The sequence below is a fragment of the Grus americana genome, chromosome 22 (genome assembly GCF_028858705.1).
Source record: "Grus americana isolate bGruAme1 chromosome 22, bGruAme1.mat, whole genome shotgun sequence".
Taxonomy (NCBI): domain Eukaryota; kingdom Metazoa; phylum Chordata; class Aves; order Gruiformes; family Gruidae; genus Grus; species Grus americana.
Window position 1 is genome coordinate 8,227,934 of NC_072873.1, and position 27,966 is coordinate 8,255,899.

Sequence of the window (27,966 nt, forward strand, 5' to 3'; positions counted from 1 at the left end):
CAGAAAAGTTACCCAATAACAATAGGAACAAGATTAAAAATATCCCCTTAAACTTGGAATTTGCCTTATGAGAGCCTGAGATGCTGCTGTCCCTGTGTATTTGCCGCACACCCTGCCACCAATGGGCTGCATCTGGCACAGAACTTCTCCAGGATGCTAATGTACCAAATGCTACCCAATTATAAGCAGTTTGTGTTTAAGATGCAATACCTTGCAAGTATTTCTGTGTTTTCTACAGTAAAAAAACATGTAATTTGACACAACTCTAGGGTATAAATTACTCTAGATTTTCTGATAGAAGGTCACTGCTTTATTGCATCCCAGGAGACTGGAGAAACGTGTTAAATCTTTTTATGCTGCAAACATTTGACCCTCCTGAACTGAGTATCTGACATACATACACACACAGGAAAGAGCATACCAGCACAGGAGCAGGGCAAGAAAGTGCCTGAAGAACTGTATATTCTGCCTTGATTTAACAAGCAGTAGTATTGTTAGTTGGCTCAAAGGCAGAGTCATAGGATACTGTGTTGAAAGCTTTTCTATTAATTGTAGCAACTGTGTTCCTTGCTTGAATTTTTCTGCTCACAGATCTTTCAATTCCTGGATGTCATAAAACCTTCTGAAGATGGCCAATATGGAAATTTAGTCACAAAACTCGTCGTTGCCAGAGAATTTCCCTGCTTTGAGACAGCATCCTGACAGGTACACAAATTGTTGCCTCACGTAGAGGCCACACTCTAAGCCTCGTCCCTCCAAAAAATATCACAGTTCCTAAGACTATCACTATCTGTCGTGCTGCTCAGGGGTCAGCTAGCAGTCATTGCTCCAGAGCTTCCTAAAGCTTGTCCCCTCTCTCACACTTCTGTCTGGATTTGGGCAGTATCCACCAACTCCCACCTGGATCAAAAAAACAGATCAAATCATGTCTTAAGGATCTGTTTTTTAGTTCTCGGATTTTTTTTGTACATTAAAATTATCTTTGATTCCTTTCTTTACATTAAATTCCAGTTTAGCAAAATGTAAGTACAACTATCTTCTAATAAAATTATCTTTGATTCCTTTCTTTACATTAAATTCCAGTTTAGCAAAATGTAAGTACAACTGTCTTCTAAGGACTGGTTTTCTGCAGACTCAAGCAGAGCTGATTTTATGACAGAACACCCTCCACATGTACAGCTACAACACTCCTAAACCACCTCTGTGCTCTAAGGTACAGGACAGAGGATAGCAAGAAAGAAGATCTTGCTGTGCTGTGGGGGGGGAATAATATTTAAGAAATTCACACTTGAAATGATCTTCAAGAGGATTCTTTGATTTTTACAGATTTTTCCTTTACAGATTCTTAACAAAATGTAGTCATTCTGGCCTGCCCATGATAAGAAAAGAAGCGTGACATACCAGCACCCCCAAAACTGGAGCTGGAGAGGCAGCACTGACGTCTCCCCATTGCGTTATTTTTTTTTTTTAGCTTTGGACACACTGCTTCTGCAACACTAAGCCAAGCAGCAAATCAAAGTTAATCAAAGATGACAAGGGTCAGATATCCCACACCCACAAACATTCACACAGTCATCAGAATTTTATTCTAAATAATTAAGCATGGAGTTTTATAACGTAGAAGTCCTGTAAGAAGGACACAAGCCTACTTGTGATGATTTCACAAGACAAGTACGCAGTTGCAGAAGCGATCTCAGAAACAGAGATTCAGATTTAGTTTTCTCCCTAAAACACTGCTAAAAACCTATTTCTTCATATTACATATTAGGAAACACTAAAAAAAGATAAGTGATGACAGAAGGATCAGTACCACACTGAAAGAAAGAACTAACTTGATTCATGAATGTTTGTTCAGTTGCCGATGATGCCTGCATCTATGAAGGCTGATTCCATATGTTAGCAGAAATCAGACTTTACAGCTTTAAACCATAAACATAAAATCCAGCCCTCATTATTTCAAAGTTTCTACCAAACCATCCAACCTAAAACTGTCCTGGGATTGACTGCAAGGAGTACAAGAGAGCACGCGTTAATTCAGCAATACCTTCAGCACCGCACAACACTAAGGGATACAGCCCGTCCTTCACCCCCCTTCCCACTACTGCCACACTTTCTCCATTTGACAGCCGATTTCCACAGCAATGCGTCTTCTGCTCGATCACAGGCTCTTCTAGACGAGTTATGATGCAGTTCTGAAAGGTAAACCAACATCTACTAGTACCTGAGTTAAACCAAAATAATTTCCAACCCAACACAGATGTGAATCTCTTCTGAAAGGCAAACGGGCAAGCGTCTCCTGTCACTGGGCTAATGGCAACACCACTCCAAATGAGTCCCAAATAGCAAATAAAGAAAAATTAAAGTTGTTATACCATTTATACCACATAAACCAGCCGTTATTTCTAATCATCATGAACTGTTATACAAGTTGCAGCTATTGCAAAACTTTAATATTCCTTAAAGAAAACACCACCAGTCTCTGATAGGGGATCATCACCAACTTCCAGGCTACCAAATCAACACTCAGCATGTGTGATTTGAAGCAAGCCAGACCTCCTGCCAGCCTGCAAGAGTAAAGCTGCAGCCACATAGACCTGCTGCATCTCCTACACCATTTCTCTACGTCACTCTTCAATCTGGTACAGATACAAGCAGAAACGCAGTTTGTTCTCGATCAACAGCTTGACACTGGCTGGAACAAGGCAGAGAAATCATCTGGCCTTTCTATATCCCTTCGAGAACTAATTCCTAATGTGGTCCAAACCAATTACACAGCACCAGTTAACTTCCAGAGGTCCAGTCCTGGTACAAGGGATCCATAACCAACTACGGACACAGCCAGACAGCTTTATGCTGTTCCCTCTTCTGTAGCAGATGCTGGCTGATGTCTTGGCAAGACTCAGTGCTCTGGTTGCGTGCCTAATGATTACCATGCTGAGAGAGATACAGAATAAATTATAACAGAAACAGCCATTATTTCTAATCATCATAAACTATTTTTCCTGTAAACTTCAATCACCGTTAATCACTGTCTCTTCCTTGCAACTGAGGAAACCCAGTGCAATTAAGGGAGCAGAGTAATACACCTGAAACAGCACTAGACAATTAATAAGATTTGGCTTATCATTTGTCTGAATTATTTAATATGTTACTAGAAGTTTAAAGATTTTGTCTCTCTTCCACAGGAAAGCCATTCATTTCCCTCTGTAAAATTATACATACACAAATGAAATCACATGAGTCTAAAAAAAGAGGCAACGCTCTAAATTGCATTGTGGGACGTTTTTTCAGGCCAGAAGTAGTCACCGAAGCTTTCTCTACCCATTCTCCGGGTTTAAGCACCTTTTAAAAATGCTGACAACAGAATAGCATCAGTGTTTCGGTATTAGACTCACCTGTTGTACCTAGAGATATCACACACCTCCATCCTCCTACCCACTATTCCTTATTTATACAGACAAGGATCACAATAGCTCCAATGTCACATCCGAAACGTATGCTGTTCCCTGCTCACCCTGATCTCTGCATCCTTTTCAGAGCTGCTCCTATCCCACGTGCAAGCTGGAGGGAGCAGGCAGCTTGTTTGTTTATTTACATTAACGGCATTCAACACACTGCAAGATTGGATCAAGCTCAGAAAATGACATTAAACACTTCGCTTAAGAACTCTCTTCACAGCATTAAATAATTTGATAATTCTGCAACAACTGTATTTGTAGATAAATCATGAAAACACTGATTAGTAAGAAGCTTCCTGGTAACCCAAGGAAAGCATCACCCAGTCAAACTGCCAGATTACGAGGCAATTAAGCTCCAACCTCTCAAATTTGCATAAATCCCCCCTTTCCTCCACCAGCCTTTCACGTTGCTCAAATAAAGGCACATTTTTTCAAGCGTTTAGTAGCACGAAAGCTCACAGCAGCAGGAGAAAGTTGGGACTGATCCCTCTCCTTCCTCCAGACAGGCCCAGCCACCACCTCCAGCACTCAGACCAATCACTAATCCTTTCCAGCACGAGGGCAACTGCAAACTAACTCATCACGGCACACAGATAGTTTTCTCTGTCGACTCAGCATGCTGAAAAGGCTCAGGGGAGCAAGCGAGTAGCGGGTAAGACCAGACCATTCCAGCCAGATTGGTTTAGGATACAAGGAGTCTCAGAACGACGTTCTTTATGGCTAAAATGATCTTACCACTGATGAAAGCACTGAGCTCCTATTTCTGGCAACAGAAAGCTGAAAAAAAGCTAGTGAAAACACACAGATTTCTCCTAGGTTTGTTGGTAGGATCACTGCAGCAAAGGGTGAGATGAAGAAAAAAGGTGCAAGGAAGAAAGTGAGACCACATATTTGGAGCAGGGACAGAAGAACAGCTCTTAACAAGAGAGAGAGATTGCAAAACATGCAAATTTTTTTTCTCCATTAATCAGCTATTTTTTTCTCTATTAATCAGCAGCCTTTTAGAGGCGGCACTCAAGTAGATCTGCTCACCTGTGACGCACAGCTTATCACAGGGCCAAATTTCTCACCACTGCTCTAACGTCCACTGCTCTGCATCACGCCACTGCACCATCTGTCTTTGTACCCATCAGACAAACTATAATACAAAAACTATGAGAAAACTGATTCCCCAAGATCTCAAACACTGAACTGTTTGGCTAAGACAGAAGATTTCGGCCTGAAGCAGCCATTAATGAAAAATGTGACTTTCACAGGCTGATATCCAGCAAAGCATGACTGAGCTGATAGCAAAGAGAAGAGCAATCTTAACCTCATCTTGCAGCACTTGGAGATGGACACCTGAAAACAGAGGGGATATACAAGGCACTACAAAAAGTGATTTGACAGACAAGACTCTTCCTTCACATTTTAAGGCCTTTTTGGCCATTTGCTTATGTTATCTAGGCAGTCACTGAGAAGGGATTTTTTTTTTTTTAAATAAACGTGTTATAAAACCACTGCGTAACCCTTAAGGTGCGTTTTAACACACTGCACTTTGGATCCACATCACAGCATGGTGCTTGGCTGGTGCCCACAGGGCAGAGGAGTCTCTAGGGCCTCAAAGAACCCCACAAACCTGCCCCACGCCCTGCAGCACCGATGGGTCCCCAGGACCTCGTAGCACCCTTAGGGGACTCCAAAATCCTGCCACACACTCCATGGGGACAGGGGTCACCACAGCCTCGCTGCACCCCTAGGGCACCCTAAAATCCTGCCCTGCTCCTCATAGGGCCTGAGGGCTACTGCAGCCTCACAGCACCCTCACCTAGTGTGAATCACTAGGGCTTCACAGCACTCTAAGGGGGCCCCACGATCCTTCCCCACACTCCGCAGCGAGAGGGGTCACCCCAGCCTCACTGTGCTCCCTAGAACTACACCCCACAGCACTGAGGGGTCACCACAGCCTCACAGCCCCCCTAGGGCACCCTAAAATCCCACCTCGCATCCCACAGGGCCACTACAACCTCACAGCACCCTTAGGTAACTCTAAATCCTGCCTCACGCCCACAGGGAGAGTGGTCACCCCGGCCTTAGAACGCTCCTGAGGGAACCCCACCGTCCTGTCCCACAGCCCACAACACCAAGAGGCCACCCCAGCCTCACTGCATCCCTGGGGGACCCTAAAATCCTGCCCCACAGGAAGAGTGGTCACCCTGGCCTCACGGTGCTCCTGAGGGAACCCCACCGTCCTGTCCCACACGCCACATCACCAAGGGGCCACCTCGACCTCACGGCACCCCTGGGGGACCCTACAGCCCTGCCCCATAGGGAGAGGGGCCACCCCGGCCTCACAGCACCCTCGGGGACCCCACACATCACCTCCCCAGGGCTGAGCGACCACCCCGGCAGCGGAGCTGCGAGAAGCCACCGAACCACCCCGGCGCCTAGCGAGGAGCAGAAGCGGAAGGGGTGTAGCGGCGGGGCCAGGCAGGGCGAGCAGGGTCTGTTCCCGTTCCCGTTCCCGTCCCCCCCCACTTACCCGCCCCGCCATCTTGCCGCTGCGCCCAGCCCGCAGCGCCGCCCGACAGCCGCGCCGCAGCGTCGGTCCCGCCCCGCAGCCGCCAGGGGGCGGTGCAGCGCAGGCGCCACGGCAGAGCCCTGAGGGCGCGGGGCGGGAACGCCCCCTGCACGGCCGGCGGCCTCGGATTGGCCGTTCCGCCCGCAGCGCCCAAGCACTGACAGCTGCCTCCCGGTACCGCCCGCCCATTGGCCTAGCGGCGGGGAGGAGGGCGTTCTGCTGTACGTCAGCTGGGAACGCTGTTGGGATTGGCCGGTTGGGCCGTGCGCGGGGCGGTGCGGGGGGGGGAGCCGCGGTTCTGCTCACGGCGGGCGGGAGAGGGGCAGCTGCGTCCTGGGGGCTCCCGGCCTCCCGTAACGGACCCGGCGGCGTGAGGGGGCCCCGCCGCGGCACTGCGGCCCCAGGCGTCTGCGGACACTGGGTGCTCCCCCGGCCGGGGAGCGGCGTGGGTCAAGCTTTTCCCTGAGGGAAGGAGCGGCGGCCTGGGGTGGGCGGCAGGGCCGCGTCCCTGCGGGGCAGCGCGCTGTCGAGCAGCGGGCCTGGGCTGAGGCCTGCGTTGTGAGGGTTGAGCGGGAACAGGCCTGGAGCAGGACTGGCATCGGCGGGGGCCTGTCAGGGCGCGGAGACCCCTCACGTCTCTGGCCCCCTGAGCATGGAGTGCTAGACAGTCCTAGGCAGTTGGGTGAGGGGGCTTACAGGGCCTTGTGCGATAAAAGGGACTGCTCCAAACAGGCAGTGCGTCAGTATAGCAGCTACTTTAAACGGGGCGCCGTGGCCTCATCTGATAGCACATCCAATGGCTTACCTTTTTCCCTGAAGTGGCTTTCCATTCAACAGCATCTGGCTTATCCTAATGGCGTGATTTTATACTTTGTGCTACAAATTACAGGTGTGTGTAAGCCTGAAAGCCAGATAATGGGATCTTAGAGCTGCTACTCCAGTCTCTCAGCACATGTCAAAGCCTGGAGAACGTAGCCGTTCTTCGGTAGGGAGGGCTTGGGGCTTCTAAAGCCCATTGCTGGGCCTTCGCTCTCAACGTGGATGTCTTCTGCTCACTGCAGCTCTTGCTTCTGCACGGAGCTGGTGTAGCCTGGTCCCGTTCAAGCACTTAGGGAATCTTTGCAGCCAGAGTTCTGGATATGCATCTGTACAGGGATCCACAGAGCTTCACTCTTAAGAGCGACATGGTATTGGATAAAATATCTCATCCTGAGAGATGAAAACAGCTTGTTCACAGAGCTGCGTCCCCAGTGTAATGTTCTGCGGGAGAATGAAATTTCAATTACGGTCTTAGGTCTTGACTTTGCTCTGAGGGAGGAAGGCGGCAAACACTTGGACTCCAAGGTTCAACGCTGTCTCCAAAGCCGACCGCAACAGCCTGGAAATCAATCCAGGGAGCAAGCTTTAAAGCATTAGCAGCCTGTTACATCAGCTTCCTGCGCAGGGCAGGAATATTAATAAAATATTAATATTGATTTTAACTGCTGGTTTGCTGCCGGCAGATAGCAACTTCAAGTGTAACCCAGAGGGGAATGCCAAGTTCACGGAAAACGGGGGGCACTTTAACGCAGTGGGACAAAGTGGCCGATACCTCAGGCCACAGATGTAGCTCAGTGCAGAGTATGAATGGGGTACGTAAAGAAATGGGGTGGGTAACTAAATCTGTTGTGGGCAAGTCTAAACAGTGCAAGGATTCAGTTTCCCCCAGTGGGCCCGTGTTCTTCCTGCCTGCACAGCAGCCAAGCCGAGTTTTTCCGTCTATGTCCCTTCCTCACCAGAAATCACCGCACTGGGGAAACAGCTCTGAAAAGCGGTTGTTAAATACTGCAAATATTGCAAAGGCATCTAGCTGCTGCTTAGGAGGTGTGTGTTGGACGAGTGGACGGTGAGGTGGGCTGAGAACTGGCTGAATGGCAGAGCCCAGAGGGTTGTGATCAGCGGCGCAGAGTCCAGCTGGAGGCCTGTAGCTTGTGGTGTGCCCCAGGGGTCAGTGCTGGGTCCGGTCTTGTTCAACGTATTCATCACTGACCTGGACAGGGGACAGAGTGTACCCTCAGCAAGTTCGCCGATTCTAAACTGGGAGGAGTGGCCAACACACCAGCTGCACTGCCATTCAGCGAGACCTGGACAGGCTGGAGAGGAACCCAGTGAAGTTCAACAAGGGCAAGCACAGGGTCCTGCACCCAGGGAGGAATAACCCCAGCACCAGGACAGGTTGGGGTTGACCTGCTGGGAAGCAGCGCTGCGGAGAAGGACCTGGGAGTCCTGGTGGACACCAAGCTCTCCATGACCAGCAGTGTGCCCTCGTGGCCAAGAAGGCCAATGGTACCTGGGGAGCATTGAGAAGAGCGTGGCCAGCAGGTCGAGGCCAGTTCTCCTCCCCCTCTGCTCTGCCCTGCTGAGGCCACGTCTGGAGTTCTGTGTCCAGGTCTGGGCTCCCCAGTTCAAGACAGACAGGGAACTACTGGGGAGAGTCCAGCCGAGGGCTGTGAGGATGATGAGGGCATCTCTGGTATGAGGAAAGGCTGAGAGAGCTGGGGCTGGTTAGCCTGGAGAAGACTGAGAGGGGATCTGATCAACATTTACCAATATCTAAAGGGTGGGTGTCTAGAGGATGGGGCCAGACTCTTCTCCGTGGTGCCCAGTGACAGGACAAGGGGCAACGGGCACAAACTGGAACACAGGAAGTTCCATGTGAACACGAGGAAAAACTTATTCACTCCGACAGTGACCGAGCACTGGGACAGGCTGCCCAGAGAGGTTGTGGAGTCTCCTTCTCTGGAGAGATTCCAAACCTGCCTGGACACCATCCTGTGCAACCTGCTGTAGGTCATCTGGGGGGATTCTCACTGCTCTGAGCTTTCCAAATCTCTCTGCCGTGCGGCCCTGAAGGAGTCTTTTGCAGAAACATGCAGGAAATATGACTTCTGAATTTGTAGGGAAATTGAGGGGGACAGCAAGGGTCGAGCGGCCACACTCTCCCATTTCAAAGGGGGAAAATGGTATTTCGCCATTTCAAAGGAGGGAAAACCCAAACGTGAAGGTCGCACGGGTCCCTCCACATCTGCGTCCTGAATCCCCAGGCAGACAGGGCGGCCCTGCTCCCCAGGTGGGTTTCGGAAGGGGCGCTGGGCAGAAGCCATCCCCAGGCTTACCCCACTAACCTCCCCGGGGAGCTGCTGCTGGCTGGTGGGATGCTGCAGGGAGCAGGCTGGAGGTGGGCTAGCGCTGGGGAGTGAGATGGATCACAACACAAATTCATACAAAAAATTATGCCTATCATCATGAAGTATCTGTGTTCTGCCTTTATCCACCCAAACAGAGATGGCAGCAAAAGTTACGTGCCTACGTTCTGTAAAAATAGCTTAAGAAGTGAAAAGCAAAATAGCTTGAGAAGTGAAAACGAGTATGGTTTGGTTTCAGGGCTTTTAGGTTTTCCTTAGTCCTTTTTAGCAAAACCAGCGATATCCATATGCTTGGCAGAGCCCCTACACCAGCAGCAAGGATAAGCGTGAGGAAACAAGGGCAGGGAACGTAGCCACCCCCGTCCCTGAACCGGGCTCCCTCTTCCCTCAGGCTCCCCGTGGCTTCTCCTCCCAACGCGGCAGCCCCGGGGCACCCACCGCTGACTCCCCGGCAGGGTCTCAGCCCGGCAGGGAGCCGCGGTGCGGGGCTGGGGACCCGTGGCTGTCACCGGTGGCGGGTAACAGAGGTTTCCTCTTGCTCCCGCGGGCGATGCCCAGGACTGCGGAGCCGCAGGGGCTGCTCGGCCCGGGGCAGGGCAGGCGTAGCGCCGGGAGTGGTCTCACTGACAGGGCCCGGGGGTGGCATTGCCCCCACACGGCCGCCGGGCGGTTCTCAAGGCTTGGGGCCGCCCCGCTCCGGGCCCCGGGGTTGTGACGGAAAGGACCGAGACCGCTCCAACAGCCGCGGCGCTGTCTCCGGGTGAACAGCGCCTCCGCGGCTCCTCATTGGCGGGAGGCGGGAGCGAGGTGATTTTTCATTGGCCAGGTGTTGGCGGATAGGGGCCAATAGAAATAAAGTCTTGAGACTGGCCGCATGGGCTCTCGATGCCTAATAACCGCGTGGAAAACAGAGAGGGTCACGCGGTGCGGGGAGGTGCGAGGGAGCCGAACGGCTCCTCATTGGTTAGACGGCTCAGGGGTTGGCCAATCCCCTCGAGCGCGCGAGGCGGGGCGGCGGTTGGCCCGGCGCGAGACTAACGGCCGTCCATCGCCTCAGGCGGCCCGCCATGGCCGCGCGCGGGAGGGTCGGCAGCGTGTGCTGCCGGTAGCCGCTGCCGAGGCATTCGGTCATGGAGGTGAGGGACGGGGCCGCGGGCTGGGGGGAGGCTGGGCTGTGCAGCTCTTCCTGTCAGAAACCTGGCGGGCACTTGGAGCTGTCCCGGGGCTTGGGCTTCGCCTGGGCGCCGGTAGCCGAGCGGGACTGAGGCTGGGCATGTGCAGTGTGTCTGCTGCCGCGACCGGGTTTTCCTCAATGTGGCGGCTCCCTCCTGTGTGGGGCCGCCCGGGCCGTCTAGGCCTGGGCTCGGCTTGTGGTAACAGTTGCTGTGAAACTGAGCTCGGAGGTGTCGGAAAAAAACGCTTTTCAGTGTCCTGAAAAAGTTCCATTTGGGAAAAAAATGGGTGCGTATGGTTTGGTGGGTGTCACAAATCTGTAGTAGCTTACTATACCTATACGTTTCCTCATTCTTTGAGATCACTAATGGTGTAAGCGCTAGGTGTCGTTACTGAACAAGGAGATAACTAAGGAGAAAAGGTGACATAATTAGCATAAGAAATGGAACTGTGCTCCGCACTAATTCTAACTTTGTGTGTTCACATAGTTGTAAAATGTGTCTGAGGAAAAAAGTGTGTTGATACATTGGTGTAACCGCAGCGTAAGCTAGAAGGAAGATCATGCTGTAGCCCACGTACATTAGATGTGAAGTCTGGTTTCATCCTTGGGTAGCTATAGGAGAACAACATTTTATAAAGAGGAGTGCTTATTCAGGATACTTTCAGATGACTAGTCCTGTGATACTTGAACATTTTCTGAATTTAGAAAGTATTTCAAATAAGCAGCAACAGTAATATCTTAAGTATTGTACAAATAACTTCACTTTTATTTGTGAGCTAAAGGGTTTTTTAGCTAGTCAGTTTTATTTTAACTTTAAATTCTCCTCATGTACCTCACCTTTTGGGGAAGGGAAGAAAAGATGCCTAACTTTTGGTTTCGTTTTCATTCTTTGTTCCCACCAGCCACCTATTTCTGAGCACTTCCAGGCTGATGATGGGGAGAGGGTGTTTCTTAGGTGGAAGTTGTTTCTCCCATACTTAAAGAATGAGGCATATTTCCACTGTAGCTCCCAGTGTGTGTATTATAGCAAAATTCTAGCTCCTGAAATCTGAAAATGCACATATATGCATTCGTGTAACATAAATGATGTAATAGGAGCAGTGATAAAAGGATGAGAGGTGTCTAGCGATGCACGGAAGGTGAAATGGGTCCTCTGCTGCTGTTGGTGCAAGGTACGATAATTCTCCTACTTGGGTGGTTGGTGTTCTGTCGTGGTTCAGCCCTTGGGAAACTCGGGAGCATAAACGCCAAGAACGCGGCTTTCTTAATCCACACCTCCTCTGTCTCTAAACACCTTGTGGATTTCTTGTGGTTTGTTGGGTTAAGTTTTTCTCTAAGGGTAAATACAAAAGTGTTCTAATGTCAGTATGTCCAACTAATTCCTTGAAAACTCAGATGGAGCAGAATTCACAAGTAAAGTGTTAAAGAAGTTCATGTTGGTATAAAATCTACAACTCTGAGGTCTGTGTATAATTATGTCCTTCTACCACTTTTTTCCTTGTCTTGTGTAGCCCAAAGTTGCCTTCAGAGGCAGCAGTCGCTGCTGGAGTAGCGCAGAAGCTGGTGGGAGGCTGACTGACGCATTCAGTAGCGTAACGACAGGCTCTGGCTCACTATATGGTTGCTACAAATCACAGGTTCAGTTGATTATAAATGAATTTTTTATATCTCTGTAAGACTTTAGGTTGCTTATAAACAAAATGGTCAAAAGATATTTCTACTACGGTTGCTTATACTGGCGAACATAAATCACCGTGTTTGATTTATTCATAATAAATCTCCATCATCGTAATGTTCATCAGAAAGGACAGTGACTTTTTTTTAATACAGTCACAGATGAAGGAATATGTAGTGTTTAGTAAAATAGTATTTCACTGTGTTCTTTGTTCTTCTGTTACTCTAAACAATTGTATACAAAGTAAGGAGCAAATGACTATTTTTGGGAAAACTGAGAAGCGGGTAAGAAGCAGCTTAGGTATTGCAACAGATAGTTCTATGGCATGCCACAGGCGTAGAGTCCAAGTGTTCGTATAAACCAGTTCTTAGTCTGACCGGTAGAAAATGCCCAGACAAGTTAAGTGTATTAGATCTCTCTTTTCATTGGGCCTTTCATAGCCATAAACTTTCACTGAAGTAAAAGACTGAAATAAACAAATGAAAACTCATTCCCAATACCTTCAAGAATAGACCTATTACTTACTCTATCCAAGACTTGTGTGGCTTCATTCTTCCATGTCCTTTGGCCCAACAACTGGGCATCTTTTTTGCTTACAGAAGTATTTTACAGATGTGGGGAACAGATGTGAAGTAGAGACACCTGTCCGTAGTTAGGCAGAAAGCCTTTGGGAAATAAAATCTGGTTTTGTGTGTCGCTTTCTGTAGCTGCTAGACTACTTTGTTCTGTAAAGGAGTATATCGTGGATCTTTAACATTTAACCCTGTGAAAACACTGTTAATTTTTTCAGTCGCTAAAAGCTGAGAAAGTGTATGATGTTTAAACCCAACAAGCAAATGCTCCTTTTCGCTTACATTGGGTAGAAGACCTTTCCTCTAGAAAAGAATTGGCTGTAAGTCTTCTGCAGTTTCTTAAATAACCTGTAATAATTGGGAGGAAGGGAGTGTCTCTGGACTCCTGTCAGTGATCATCTGTGAGAAACTGGTGCAGACTGTCATGGCCTGAAATTTTTACTCCTGTGTGTATATGCTCTGGGCAGTAGTCACCAGCAGAAGTTACCTGTAGCATTATGTCATAAAGTATGTGGCTTGCTTGCTTCTCATGCTCTGGTTACTGCAAGGGTGAACTCAGTTACAACTGCATAGAATGCTGAAATGACAATTTGATGTGTTTAATATTAAAACCAGTGCTTTTATTGTACATAAAATGCAGAATGAAGAAAATGTAGAGCTACCTCAAACCTTCAGTTCTTCCCTTTCAACATCAGAGTACTCTGCACCTGTGGACTCTTCCCTTTTATACACACCATGGTCTACCTGTGGAGATGATACTAAGCAGCCTGCTGCCTCACAGATTAACATGAAGTCCAGGTAGTCATCTTTGACAGAGAGAGAATGTGTGTGTTGAGGGAGGAGATGGATTATTTCTTTTGTTTAATTTACCTTATGAATGATGTGGAATTAAGTAATTGTTTTCATTAGTGCACAATTCGTTTTCAGGATTCAACCTGAAAGGAATGATTATGGCAGTGAAACAGATTTATATGGACTTGTGTCTAACATCTTGGAAGAACAAGATAAATCACAGCCATGTTGTGCTGAGGGGTGAGTGTGTTGCCATGCGAGCACTACTGGCATTCTCTTCCTCTGACAAAAACTACCCTCACTGATCTCCATATCTGTGTTCTGTTAGTCATCTTTGCGTCTGCTGCTGGCAAGTCCTCCTAATCTTTACAGTTTCCCTTCCTTCCCACTAATCTTCTAATATTTCACTTGCGATACTTGAAAGCTTTTCTCTGAGTACTCAAATTACACGGTAGTTTCTGGCATTTTATAATTGGAATGTTTTAAATAAGTCCTTAGCAAGCATTGTGGAAATGCCACATTCAAATAAATCTACTTGAATATATGCCTTGGCATATTTTTTTTTAGATAAAGATTGAATTCAGGCTTTAGGTTTCTTTCTTAATTTTGATTCACAGAAGGAATACACAAAACATAAAATCATACTCTTTCACACTTCCTGAACTGGCAGGAGGGAAGAACTCCATGCAAAATGAGTATTTCTTGATGTTGGTGCTACCTAAACAATATTTGCACATCAAAATGTTGGATTTATTATGCCTGTATTTTAGCACCATAAGAAACTATTAGATAGTCATAATAGCTTGACAGAGAAGGATTCTGATCTAGCATCCTTGAGATACTTGGAGAGCTCACGGTCTTCTGCCGGAGTCTGAGTATCCTAGATGTAAGGGATAAGAAAGGGATAAGATAAACCAGGTCTCACGGTTCCTAAGCCAGGCACCACTCTTCCTTTCTCGTCTTTCTCTTCCTTGTCGTCTCCCAAAATTCCAATCATTTTTGTATGTGGTGAGCTATGTGACTGAAGTGAGGGAAAACTTCAGAGAGTGTCAGTCTTGATCAAAAGATAACTTGCTGATTCCTTTGCTTTGGACAATTAAGGTTGGATTTCTGTCTTCAATACTGCCAAATTTCCAGGTACAGTTCCAATTTTTAGTTTGTTTACAGCTTTCCTTGACAGACAGCAATTGTCCTGTGATAATCCACAGTAATTAGTGGAAGGAGAGGAAGTGTGCTGAGATGCTTATTCATGATTTACTTGCAGGAAGCAGTGTAAGCCAGTGCAAAACAGGCAATTCTGAAGTAATAAGCAAGATGATACAGAGAAGCATTTTGTCTGGAGTGCTTGGATGTGGCTTTGAGAGGTTGTGGGCAGTTGGGGAAGTATGGTTATCTTAACTCATTGCTTAACCAGGAGTATTTTGGTGGTGACAGATAGTAAATCTCTTGACAGGATTGACTGACTGTGATTTGGTAGGTACACATCACTTGCAGCTTGAAGGTACTGTACGTAGCTCCTAAGGTATATGGGTGGGTTTAGACAAGCCAGAGTCAGTTTTCTCATCTAGTTAAGGGAAACCATGAAGATGGCAGTAGTGGATAGAGGTCGGAGTAAGATGTCTTTGAATCAATCAAGAGAAATGATTGGGGAAGAACTGGGTTCTTCAACCTTTTTCTGCATTTGGGAATGGAAGAGGAGCACCACAGATAAGAATCTAACAGTGTATTTCTTGTTTTTCAAGGAGTTGCCCTTCCAACTTGAAGTCAGTATGGCCCGTGAACACAACCAGAATCATAGACCACCGTGACCTGTTGCCAGAAACTAAAAGACCAGTTGTTGGATCTGTCTTGCAACAGGGTTTTTATAGTAGCGAATCCGTATCTGCTGCTGAAAAACAGTACTTGCAAAGTGGTAATCTTGCATCACAGCAAAAAGTAGATGAATGTTATCGTGGGTTTACTGGCATAGACCTTGAAGAGCAGAGTTTATACCCTTCTAGGAATGATCATGCCAACTGTTGCAGCATGCAGACTAATGAGAATATTAAGACAACACCCATATATCAGAGCTATCCATACATAAAAACCACCTTCACACCCCAAGTTGGGTATTCAGAAGTAATCAAAGACTCAGGAGCTGACGCGTACTCTTACGGAAGAGAGAAGGCATGTCCCAAAGGAGTAGATGCGCAGTTGCACCAAAAGCGGGCAGAACCATTTCTTCCGCAGTTTCACAGATATAATGAAAATGCAGATTATAGTAGATACACGGAATATTCTCATGTTAGTAAAACAAAGCCTAACAAGAGCACTAATTGTAGCCTCCAAGAAAATAAAAAGTTAGTAAATGGAACTATTGAGGCACCATCTCTGGACACAGAACCCTATACTAAATTATTTCAAGTTAAATCAGGAACTCAGAAAAAAATAGAAGATACAGTTTCAGATCATCAAAATTTTTCATTTCCCAAGGCTATAGGACTTTTATCAGAAAAAAAATTTGCAAATGAAGCTTCATTCTGCACTGATTTTGGGCAAAAATTTGAATACGGACTAAAATCTTTTGCAACTTGTCCAGGGAATAGTGACTGTGCAAGTGGTGTAGAAAAGCAGCAGTTTTCCAAGTCTGATCTTCAGAATTCTGAATACTGTAAATCGCTTCCAGTACTACCAAACTCAGCAAACCCATCAGCAGGTGCTAATGTAAGGCCAGCCTGGATGAACATTCAAACTAAAACTGCTGCTTCTGTCCCATTTCAGAATCCAAGTCCTTTGTTGAAGCTGAATAATCATTTACCTGCTTTTCCAAAAGGTTCCAGTCATTCTAATGATTTTCTTCAGTTATCTTCAAATTTGCCTTTAAATAGTAATTTATTTCAGAAGTACTGTCAAGATAATCCATTTTTTTCAAGCCTTGATTTTGGTTATAACACTGCAGAACGAGCTCGGTCTGCTGCTTGCATGGAAGCACTAGTTAGGAGTGGAGAAGAGTGTCTCATTGAGTATTTAAGTGAAAAGAAATTGAAGCAGCCAAACGGATTCTGTGACAATTATTCAGCTCAGCAGTTTGGGATCATTGAAAATACGAACAAACACCGTTTCCAGTTGAAGCCACAGAGTGACCATTATGATCTGGAAGGACAAAAACAAACAGATGGGTTGTTGCAGAACATGTACCAAGATTTAACAGAGTCTCAGGGTCAGTTTAATCTCAGACAGGGGAGCGGAGACACTAATGCCATCAGTCCTGTGACTTGCCTACAGGCTCCAAGCTTCTCCAACGATTGCATGATGGGTGACTTCAGACGTAACCAGCAGCTTGGTTCGAGTGCATTCCCCTTGAGATCAGCTCGCCTGTTTGGCCGTTCCATTGTCCCTCTGATGGACTCTCACGACTTATTCTCCCGTGACGATTTGAAACGCTTCTATCCTTATTTTAACAATAAGATACATGGTGACAGTTCTTTTTCTGGTTTTGTACCAGCATTTGGATTTCAAAGACAAGTTAAAACCCGTAGTGGGCCTGCCAGTGAACTTCATGTTAGACTAGAAGAATGTTATGAACAGTGGAGAGCTTTGGAGAAAGAAAGAAAGAAGGTAAAAAAAAAAAATTAAAAATTAATATGGCATATCACAGACTTGATTTAGATCTCATCCTACTCAGACCAATTAGAGATCATGGGTAGTTCTCCCTGTTATGAGTTGAAATACTTAATGGGACTGAAGTTAAAAGAGTTTGCTTCCCTGTATATTTGGACTGAAAACAAGTTTTGAAGGTTTGTAGCCTGGTTGGGAGCATAACTAATGTATCGAATGTTGCACCTAGAGCAGGAACTCTGTGACTCTCTCAGCCTCTGTGTTGGGGAAGGTGTGTTGTATGACTAAAAGTCACGTTACACTTTTTTTTAATACAATAAATACAATGCATCTGGCAACTTTGACAGCAAATCCATTAATTATGTTTTTAATTGGAACTATACTTTAATTCTTTCAAGAATTAATTAAATTTCTTAGGCCTTACACTTTGAGTTCTTTCAAGGAGTTATTCTCACCTCCTGTTTCTCTGATGTTTTAAACCTAAGATGTATTTGAAGGGGCTCTTTTTTCCCCTCAGAAACAGAAGCTGAAGAAAGGGTAATATTAAAACACCCGAACTAAAAGATGCGGGTAGTTCTGCATGAAGCCTACCTAGAGCAATAGCGCTGTTTGGTCATCAGCAGAAGGGCTTCAGGCTACCCGTCTCCTGACAGCAGCTGGTTGTTGCTTTGACTAGAGAGGTTGGAGGGGGAATGAGCTTGACTTGAGGAGGGGCTTGCATAGAAGAGTGCAAAAAAGAAAGAGCTGACCCCGTGCTGAGAAGATGGGGGTGTGGAGAAAATTAGGCTGCAGCTTCATGTGGACCAACAGGACAAGCTAAGAAATGCAATTGTAAAACAGATTTAGCTAGCTATGTTTTGTTACAGGTGTTTCAGAGAGACATAACGGGGTGAGAAATTGAAATTTGATTTCTTGTGGTCAGATTTCAAAGTAATTTTCTGATGGCTAAATAAAATATTTCATTTTAACAAAACAAAAAAGCTTTCTGTAGTTTGACTAATCTGTAGAAAATTCAGGTTAAATGGTGACTTAAAAAAAATTATTTTCATTTTGTGGATGACTTCCACACCTGTTTGCTCATTCTTTTTTGCCTTTTAATTCTAACTTGCCTCCATTTTATTTACAGGCAAAATTAGTACAGGCTGTAGTCAGAGCGTGAGAAGACATAGCACTTCTGAAATGCATTATGTTGGCATAATTTCTTTATTTGAACTGCTTTGAGTAAAGTGGTTGTTCACTTAAAACAGGTGATTGTCTTACCAAATGGTTAAATCCCAAATGCCTGAATCCTGCTTTAAAAAAATGGAAAACCCTAAAGGAAAAAAATAGTATATCTGATATTTCTTCTTGTTTCTGTAATAAAGCACACTTTGCAGCTTACATTCTTAGGGAGTTATTCTTTTGTTTTCCTGCAGACCGAATCAGCTCTTGCTAAGAATTTCCAAGGGAAAAAGGTTTCCAGTGCTAACAACACTCCGATTCCAAGGCTGACATCAAACCCATCAAGAGTTGATCGCTTAATTGTGGATCAGCTACGTGAACAAGCCAGAGTGAGTGTAGGACTAAAAATAATAATAAAAAAAAAATCTATTGAGCTTATCACACAGAACTTAGAGTACAATCTAAGATATGTAAGATGATCAGAGCAGCTTTTCCAAAAATAGCTTTGTTCTTAAATGCTATGCAGGGAATAATATTTCAGCAGTCCCTGCTAGAATTTCTACAGCTCCAGGTTTACTGCTGCTGTTACCAGGGAACCCACAGAGGAGCTGAGGCTCACGTTTACATGCATACATGCCAGGAGGATATGTTTTCTAGTACAAGAGTGTGCATGAGATGCTAGAATCCAGTCATCTAACCAAACTGCTTGCACAGCTCTAAGATGTGCCTGACTTTGAGCTTTTGTTTTGAACAGCTCAGCAGAGAAATGTTCACTATAGATTTGTTGACACTGTATTAGAGGAAGTATTTGTGGAGAAATAGATTTGTTGACACTGTATTAGAGGAAGTATTTGTGGAGAAAAAGCAAATTAATGTTTGTAGGATTTTGATATATATTTGCTTGAGAGTCTTGTATTTTTTTAATGCAGAATGGTTATTTCATGCAACTTAAGCCAGAATTTTTATGTTAGTAGTTTGCTTCTTAGGCAGAAGTGCCACAACCTGTAGGGCAAGTGTGACCGGTGTCTTTTGAGCTGCCTGTGGCTCTGCTGCCAAACGATGGTGCCAGTGTGCAGCATCGTGCTTCCTTGGGAGGCAGCAGCCTGCGCAGGATTCTGCAAGGGAGACTGGAAGGAGGAGGCGAGCAGGAGCTGAGCTGCCAGCAGAGTACCAAGGGTCTGGTCTCGCTCTTGTGAGGCTGAGAGGCCAGAGCCAGGATGCTCATGCTGCAGAAGGAGGACAAGTGTGGGCTGAAAGCACAGATGCCAAAACCTGCCCCTGCGAGGGGATGTGGGATTAAAGGCAGCAGCTGTTGTTCTGAGAAGTGCTGATTCTTGGAGGCACCAGTACTGCTGCACCCAGCCGCTCCCAAGGCAGCAGTGATAAGGACCAGTCTTTCCTTCCTGTCTCGCACAGGTGAAATCAGCTGTGGAGCCATGTCTGCTGCCTGCTGAAATCTGTCCTGTTCATACAGTTGAGTATAGAGAAAGATGTGTTGATAGGCTTAGTGTACACTTTTTAAACTACTCTTATGAACCCCAAAAGAACAGTGTTAGGAAGTTTCCACTTTGACAAGGCTTGCCTGTCCTTGTCCTAGTACTTTAAAACCACATCTAAAAAAGAACTTAATCTTCTCTAGCCATTTGAGGAACCAAACTTAAGGGTATAGAACCTCAAATGCTTGTTAGGTAGCAACTGAAAAGTAGTTTTAAGGATGTTCAAAAGCACAGTGGGGCTGTTAGACCTGGATTCTAACATCAAAAAGCTTATTAATGGCCAAAGAGAAACACTGGTACAAACGTTCAAGTGGAAGTTGAGCTGGCTGAATCTGGGATTAACTCTTTGTAGCATGGTGCATCTAGTTAAATCCTCTTGGTGGTCACGTACTTTACTTTGGTTTTTCTCATTTGAGACTTCCACTTGCTTTCAGTTCAAGAACAAAGCATAGCTTTGGAGAGGTGGCAGTAGCTTCCTTCACTATGTCATCAGTAGTTATTAAAACTGCTTAATAGTCAGAGTACAAACTTTAAACCAGGATCTCATCTCCCTTGTGTCTGGGGAAATACAAATCTGCAGCTCCGTTGTAACTAGAGAATGCCATTTCACCCCACTGTGGGGTACTCAGAGGCTGCGCATTCAGCTTGTGCCCTTGAAGCTCTTCTGTTCTGGACTGATAATGGTTTTTGCCAGAGGGGACATAGGAGCTTATTTCTAGTAGCGAGGGTATTTTTATGGGCTGGGGAAAGCATTATAGTTCTTGCTCCAAATAACATGTTTTGTGAAGAACGCTTATCGAAGCTGAGCCTGAAGCGTCAGTCCTTATCCCAGGGTGTATGCTCACCTCCAGCCTGCAGGGTCCGTGGCTGTGCTGGCTGTTTTCCTGGGACCCTGCCACTCCAGCAGTCAGCCTCAGCATCACTGTGGCTCGCAGCTTTTCCCAGTGAAGGATGTGAATTACTCAGCAAGCCCTGCAGCAGTCAAAAGGGATCAGCTGTGCTTTGCAAGAGAAGATTGGGTTTAGTTAATGCCTCTGAGACGTGAGTGGAAGGAAGTGTCTCTTGGGAATGCAGGATGAACGTCTGAAAAACCTGAGGGGATGGGAAAGTGAACGTTTGAGCCTTCAGTGGTTCGCGTTGGGTTGCTGGGGCAGCCCAGCTTTGCTGACTTTGGTGGATTCTGCTTTCAGACATCTGGCACTTCTCCCAGGCTTAGTATAAAGAACATAGGCATTTAACTACCAACTGTAGATCTCACTGGATGAGGCTGTGGTACCTGAGAACCAGGTCTTCAGAACGTAAGTCCTTTTGTGGATGTGGATGTACTGTTACGTAAGACCGGGAAATGACTGTCAGGTTCATCTTAATTTGCTTCACTCGTTGATGTAATCCTACTATGCCACTCCTTAAAATCTGGCTTTTTCTTCAGAAACAAATCTAGTGATTTTCAAGTGATCTTACCTACTTTAGTTTCCTATCCTAGTGACCAATTCCTCGGTTGTTCATGTGAAGTTCTCCATTCACTTTTTTTTTTTTAAACTCTCAGCTTCCTTACAAATGTGAAATGTCACTCTCTGAGTTTATTGGTTGTTGCTGCTGTTGCAGTAACTCGCGCAGTTTATTCCTATGTTTTCCCCCACCCGCCCCCAAGCTTTCACTAGATCCAAGGGAGAGCAGGACAAGTGTGGCAGTGGGAGCTGAATGCTCTCCTGAGCAAGGAGTGGCTGCTCTGTTCTGCTGTTGGGGATGCTATTGCCAAAATAACTGTCTTGGCCAGCAGCCTGCTCTGGGGATACTTGGGGCAGGTTAGGCAAATTGTCCTGGTTCAAATGCCTTTGTTAACCACCCTTTCTTACATTTTAAAAACTCCATCACAGTCTTTTTCCTAGGGAAGCCTACAGTCTTTTTGTTGCAAGGAAACATCAAGAACTTACCTTTGCACTGTGCTCCCAGACCCTCTGTTTCTTATTTTTAACCTGTGGACAGCCGTTAATCATCAGGCTTCTTTATAGCTCATCAAGTGTAGCCATTGCCTGGTAAACATTACAATTTTGGAATTTTTAGTTTTATCTCTTTCCGCAAACTAGTAACCAGGTTCTTCAGCGGTCTGTGAACCACGGTTGAATCGCTCACCAAGGGGAAATTCATAGTAACAGGACTGTTGAAAGATAAACAAGACAACAAAGATGCAGATTTTCAATTAACTAATCAAAACTGTATGATTTTGGAGTGATTGTGCTTGATATTCTCTGAAAGAGCTCCTTTAGCCTTGAGTATCCATCCTGAAAATCAGCCTACGTGTGTGGTTCACAGCAGCTTTAGCCAATCTAAACCAAGACTGCCACTCTCCTGCATTGCCTGTTGCTTTGTGCTGGCACAGGGAGATCATCTGGATGAAAACTGGCCAGTCTTTGTGGGATCCATTTTCAACCAGATAATTACAGCAGTGCTGATGGAAGGTGAGACCACAGTGGTCTTGATTCAGAGGAATGCACATTGTCATGGAACTGCCCCCTGTTACATGGTTGTCTCAAAGTTTTATGTATCCGTTATTAATTAGTAAGCTGGATGTCCTAATATTTGGGTATTTTAGCTTTGCTGTTGTGCTGTGCACATCTGGGTATTCTACAGTTTCAGTTTTGGAGAAGAAGAAACCCTAGGTAAGAATTTAACTACTGCAACTGTAACTTTATGAACTGTTCTCAAAAGAAAATAATGGTTATCATTAATCTGTTCTTCCTAATCTAGCTAATTTTCTTGTAAGTCTAGATGAGTATAGTTTCAACTCCTGTAACATGTAAAATGTTCATTAGGTTGTGACTTTACTGGGAAAAATGGAGCGCCTTCGCAGTTCTCCCCTTCATGCTAACATTTCTACTGCTCTTGATAAACATCTGGAGGTAATTCATGTAGTGCAGTCACGTAGAAAAGATGAAATTGTAAATGCTTCAAATCGACAGAGGCAAGGAGCTCCCAGATGCCAAGATGACAGAGGTATAACTATGCTTACATACTTTTATAAGGTAGCTGAAAAATTCTACGCATATTGCACTCTATAAAAAAATAAGTTGACGGGTTTTGTATTAGAGTTTTAATTTATTTTTCAGTGTCTAGAGCATTGAGAAATGCAGAATGTATGGGTTTTAGATGATGGTTTTAGGACACTAAAAGTGGGTTTTAGAGATAAATGGGTTAAATCAATTAGGAGTGCATTTATCCAATTAATAAACTAGCAAGTAATAGAAAGGTAGTGGGGGGGATTGTAATGCAGTTTGGGATTGAAGATGATATTAAACAATTGCCTATTTCTTCCCCCTGTCTTTCATATTCCTGTTCCATCACCCCTCCAGCCCTCTGTATTTCTGTGTAGAGCTTCCTTGGTATCTGTGGTGGGTTGACCCTGGCTGGGGGCCAGGTGCCCACCAGAGCTGCTCTATCACTCCCCTCATTCACCAAACAGGGGAGAAAAAGTATAACAAAAGGTCGAGATAAGGACAGGGAGAGATCACTCAGTAATTATCATCACGAGCAAAACAGACTGAACTTAGAGAGGAAATTCATCTAATTTATTACTAAGCAAAAACAGAGTAGAGGAATGAGAAATAAAATCAAATCTTAAAACACCTCCCCCACCCCTCCCATCTTCCCGGGCTCAACTTCGTTCCTGGCTTCAACCTCCGCTCCCCCTCAGCAGCACAGGGGGACAGGGAATGGGGGTTTCAGTCAGTTCATCACACGTTGTTTCTGCCGCTTCTTCATCCTCAGGGGGAGGACTCCTCTTAATCATTCCCCTGCTCCAGCATGGATTCCCTGTCATGGGCTACAGTCCTTCACGACCTGCTCCAGCGTGGTCTCTCCCATGGGTTGCAGACCTTCAGGAGCAGACTGCTCCAGCGTGGGTCTCCCATGGGGTCACAAGTCCTGCCAGCAAACCTGCTCCAGTGTGGGCTCCCCTCTGCACGGGTCCACAGGTCCTGCCAGGAGCTTGCTCCAGCGTGGGCTTCCCACGGGCCACAGCCTCCTTCAGGTGCCTCCACCTGCTCTGGTGTGGGGTCCTCCACGGGCTGCAGGTGGAATCTCTACACCCCCTCATCCTTCCTCCATGGGCTGCAGGGGGACAGCCTGCTTCACCATGGCCTTCACCACGGGCTGCAGGGGGATCTCTGCTCCGGCGCCTGGAGCACCTCCTCCCCCTCCTTCTGCACTGACCTTGGTGTCTGCAGAGTTTCTTACATCTTCTCACTCCTCTCTCCGGCTGCAAAAAGCTCCCTCTAACTTGTTTTTTTCCCTTCTTAAATATGTTATCACAGAGGCACTGATTGGCTTGGCCTTGGCCAGCGGCGGGTCCATCTTGGAGCCGGCTGGTATTGGCTCTGTCAGACACGGGGAGCTTCTAGCAGCTTCTCACAGAAGGCACCCCTGTAGACCCCCTGCTACCAAAACCTTGCCACGCAAACCCAACACAGTATCTCCATGCTGAATCTGTGTCAAGAGACCAAGATGGCCTTGCCTTATGAATGGATTTCCTCTTCAAGTATGTTCTGTCATAGGTTGACATAAAATACAAATTATATTTTGGATGGATATACAAAAGTACATTGGTTAGAATGTTCTTATTTTTAACGGTATCCAAAATATGCAGAATATTCAGCTTAATCTTTCACTTGTGCACAGGTGGAATGGCAGATTCCCTTCTCTCTTAGATGCGAGGCAGAATGAATTTCTGCTGCCTGTGATGCGTTGACCTACAGCTTTGTGTTGGAAGCTGTCTTAATTTCTGAAAGTCCTCTGTTCGCTTCCTGCCTCTCTTTCCACACCTCAATTAGATGGATTATCTTGCTCCTTTGGGGTGTCCCGTCATGCAGTTGTGTAATTCTCAAGTTTACTTCAAAAGATACACTATAGCATTTTTTCTTTTCACCTGTTCACAGTCATTCTTGTTTCTCTTTACCTTCATTGAAGATTATGTGACTTGTTAAGATGAAGGGGGGGTTTGGGTGTTTAAGCCCATGAACATAATAGGCACTGGCTTTACTTGGTGCTACTTCTTAACCAGATCAGTTAGCTCTTTGGAACCGAGTAGTCTGGAAGAGGAGCTGTCAGACCTGGGGATTGCTGCCTGGTCCAGCTGTGAAGAGAAGAGAAAGAAGTGGGCGGGCTTTGCACGATGGGATCTGATTACTTTAACTAGAAGGGTTGCACTTCCTTTGTGTACCTCTAGTCCTCCATGCCCACTGTCTCTGAGATGTGTTAGCTTGCTGCAGCAATTGGGGAGGATTTTTCAAACAGTAGATTACTAAGCATAGTAACTATTTGCTGCATGTCTGCAAAAAGCCTTGAGGAAAATGCCTGAAGCTGTGCATTTCCTCCATCTGGCAGAGCTTTCTTGTTGTTAATAGTTCTGTTTTGTTTGAGAAGGGGTCTTTCCCAGCCCAACCTTGTTTCCACAGCACCTTTCTGTTCCATCTGATCTGTTATTAAGTATCTGTCCTATCAGGCAGGACCTGTCTGTTGTGTCCTCTATTCTAGGAAGTTTGATGTAAACAAAATTCATATGTGAGCCGTGGTCTTCTCTTTTCCCAGCTCCCCTGCTTTAGCTGCAACGCAGATATCCATCTGCTTCCCACTGAAGAAACTGAGCTGCCTCATGTCGATTGTATTCCCGCACAACGTGGGTCTGAAAAATTCTACTATTACACACTGAAGTTGGGGAACTGTACGAGGTATCTGGCAGTTGTTTGTAAATGGTTTTGACCACTTAATGAAGTTCTGGAAGAAATCACAATTTTATGGAGTGCCATCTGTCACCCAGAACAATCATCAAGCCTTTCAGAGCTGTCTGACCATACCTCTGCTTTGAGCTTGCCCTAGATTTAGTTTTCAAGATCTTTCAGAAGGGTATAGATGTTACAGATCATCTTCTGAAGGGAGAAAAGACCTTTTTAATGTCTGTAACTTTCAGGCACTGCATTCAGCCAAAAACTTTAAAACAACTCTTCCTTATTACTGTGGGATTTCCCCTTTTTCCCTGGTAGCGACCCAAGCGCCAGCCCTATCTTACAGCTTTGAGATGTGTATTTATGTGAGCGTCACTTGTTCCTTGGCTTTCTCTAGGCAATCCAGATGACACCATTCCTGTGGTCTCTTCTTGATTCCACAAAGCTTGGTGTGGAAATGGGAATTCTGAAAATACAAGACCTGATAATCACATGCCCCCGCTCTGTATTCTGTCCTTTATTTCTCTGAAGTTACCCTTCCAAATACTACCTTCTAAAATTCCTTCAATGGCTGACAGTTGTGTTGGACAGGTGGATTTTCATGGTGATTCTCCAGTTACCTGCATCAGTTCTCTACCGCTCCTGCATAGCAGTGGTAACTGTAGAGGAATTGGTGGTCACTCTGTGCAGAAGGAAGGAGGGATTTCTCGGAATTGGTTTCCCAAAATCAGCCCAGGGAGTGAGAGCCAGTCCAGCTGGGGAAGAGGGACAGTGAGGGGATAAGGTTAAGGCCTTTAAATTCTGCCCCTTCCTGAGGCACCTCTAGTTCTGCCAGGAGGGGAATGCTTTCACCTGGAATAGTGACTCCCGGAATACCAGCTGAAGGTAGGCGCCAGGTTTTCCAATGAACTGAAACTGCAGCCCTGTTTACTGAGCATGAGCACTTGGAGGAGCAGACTTGAAGTCAAAGTCTCCCACTGCTTCCAGTCCCCATGGAAGTGTGTGACCAGGGAGGCGAGTGCACAACATGTGCTTTCTGTGCAGCCCAACGTACAGTGTAGTGTGACCCAGCTCCTAGAGCAGTGAGTGTGCTCCTACCCCAAAATAACGTTCAAGTTACTGTGGTGCCTAGAAGAGGGTATCAAATTTGTTTCCTTACACACAGGCTGAAATTAAAGTCAAAGCATTATCTATGCATTAAGACATTACTGTTGAATAAACGGACTACTCCACCACCTTACTCTTTATTTTAGAGTGGTGGGGTTTGACACATTTTTGCAGAACGTGATCTGCATGCTTTAATAAAATGCCATAAACAAGCTACTCCACCCATCTTGGTAAGATGGGCAAAGGATCCACATTGTGGATCTGAAGGGGTTGCTATGAACGTTCAGCAACAAGCTCGTATAGGAGGGTGCGACGTGCTTTTCGTGTGTGTGTATGGGGAATCCTTTCAAAAGCAGAGCTGCCTGCAAAGCTTTAGGTGCTCCTGGTAAGAGGTGACAGTGAAGTAGGAGTTTTAACAAAATAAGTACCTAAATTCCATGTATTCATTGTGTGAGGGCCTAAAAATCACTGCTTGCTTAGATTCAACTTTTACAGCCTTATAAAGAGACAGACACAAGACCAGACACTAAAAAGGGCCTAAAAAGCTTTGCTGGTTTTAACGTTGCCAGAGTGAATTAATCCCAATAGCACTTGCTGATGAACTGTGTGTAATAAAGACTGAAACACTGTTTCCTCCCTGCAGATGTGTTTGCTCTTGCTTTGGCAATTAGAGAGATGAGCGTAGCAACACGTAAAGCGCGTACCACTCTCTGGTGTGCGCTCCAGATGACCTTACCAAAATCTTCAGCTGGAAAACTAGATCGAGAGAAAGCTCTTCGGGAGACAACACAACCTGAAGAAAAAGCACGCGAAAACACGAACAGCTGCGGCATCCTAAATCCGAGGGCTGAAGTAAGCAAGCACTAATGAAATACCAGTTGCATGCAGAAATACACTGCAGTGTATGTGTGTGTGAGAGAGATAACATGCTAATTCTTTTTAATTATTTGTAAAGTTGAACTACTAATATTCATATTTAAAGCTGTATCTTCATGAGAAGTTGAATTTGCTTTAAGGGCTCTCAGGTTCTACTTAAACTGTTAACATTACAGGCAGCGTCACAATATTGTAAAGCCAAACTGGTGAATGTTAACTTAAAAAATAATCAGACTAATTAATTAACAGCCAAGATATTATTTAACTTCTGCAGGTGAACCCCGGTGTACAACTCTTCTGGTAACTTCTTTTAGTTTTGCTTTAGGAAATAGGTTTTAGAATAATGATTCTTAAAGACTGTAGTCTAACGGGGTGTCCGGTCAGGATCAGATAAGATTGTGATGTAAAAATGGTTTCCGTATTGAACTAAAACCTGGAAACAGGAGGAAAAAATGCTAAGAATACCCAATATTCATGTAAAATTAAATATTTAAAATATAAATATTTATGAATTTGAGATTTTAGAATCTAAGTTTGTGCAAGGAGATGTACTGGGTTCTACTAAATTACTGGTATGACAAAATTGCTGTTGTGAA

At 45.5% G+C, this 27,966-nt stretch overlaps 2 protein-coding genes across 4 annotated transcripts in view; one reads left to right on the forward strand and one right to left on the reverse strand.

The window, feature by feature from the left end:
• The window catches only part of NSF (N-ethylmaleimide sensitive factor, vesicle fusing ATPase), an 83,138-nt gene extending 77,021 nt beyond the window's left edge, over positions 1-6,117 (reverse strand). Inside the window, exon 1 of one of the 3 annotated variants that reach the window (XM_054801701.1) lies at positions 5,980-6,117. In XM_054801701.1, coding sequence (XP_054657676.1) covers positions 5,980-5,991 — 12 coding nt within the window. In that variant the 5' untranslated portion in view covers positions 5,992-6,117. Of the gene's footprint in view, positions 1-5,819; positions 5,928-5,979 lie in introns of those variants that run through there. The other 2 variants (XM_054801702.1, XM_054801703.1) reach the window with 2 other exon arrangements.
• Positions 6,118-10,333: 4,216 nt separating this feature from the next.
• Positions 10,334-27,374, forward strand: MEIOC (meiosis specific with coiled-coil domain). Its single transcript, XM_054801090.1, has 8 exons — positions 10,334-10,339; positions 11,889-12,014; positions 13,265-13,422; positions 13,552-13,656; positions 15,159-17,013; positions 18,429-18,563; positions 22,484-22,664; positions 27,138-27,374. The coding sequence occupies exons 1-8, from the start codon at positions 10,334-10,336 to the stop codon at positions 27,359-27,361; spliced, it is 2,790 nt and encodes a 929-aa protein (XP_054657065.1). The 3' UTR covers positions 27,362-27,374.
• Positions 27,375-27,966: the final 592 nt, after the last annotated feature.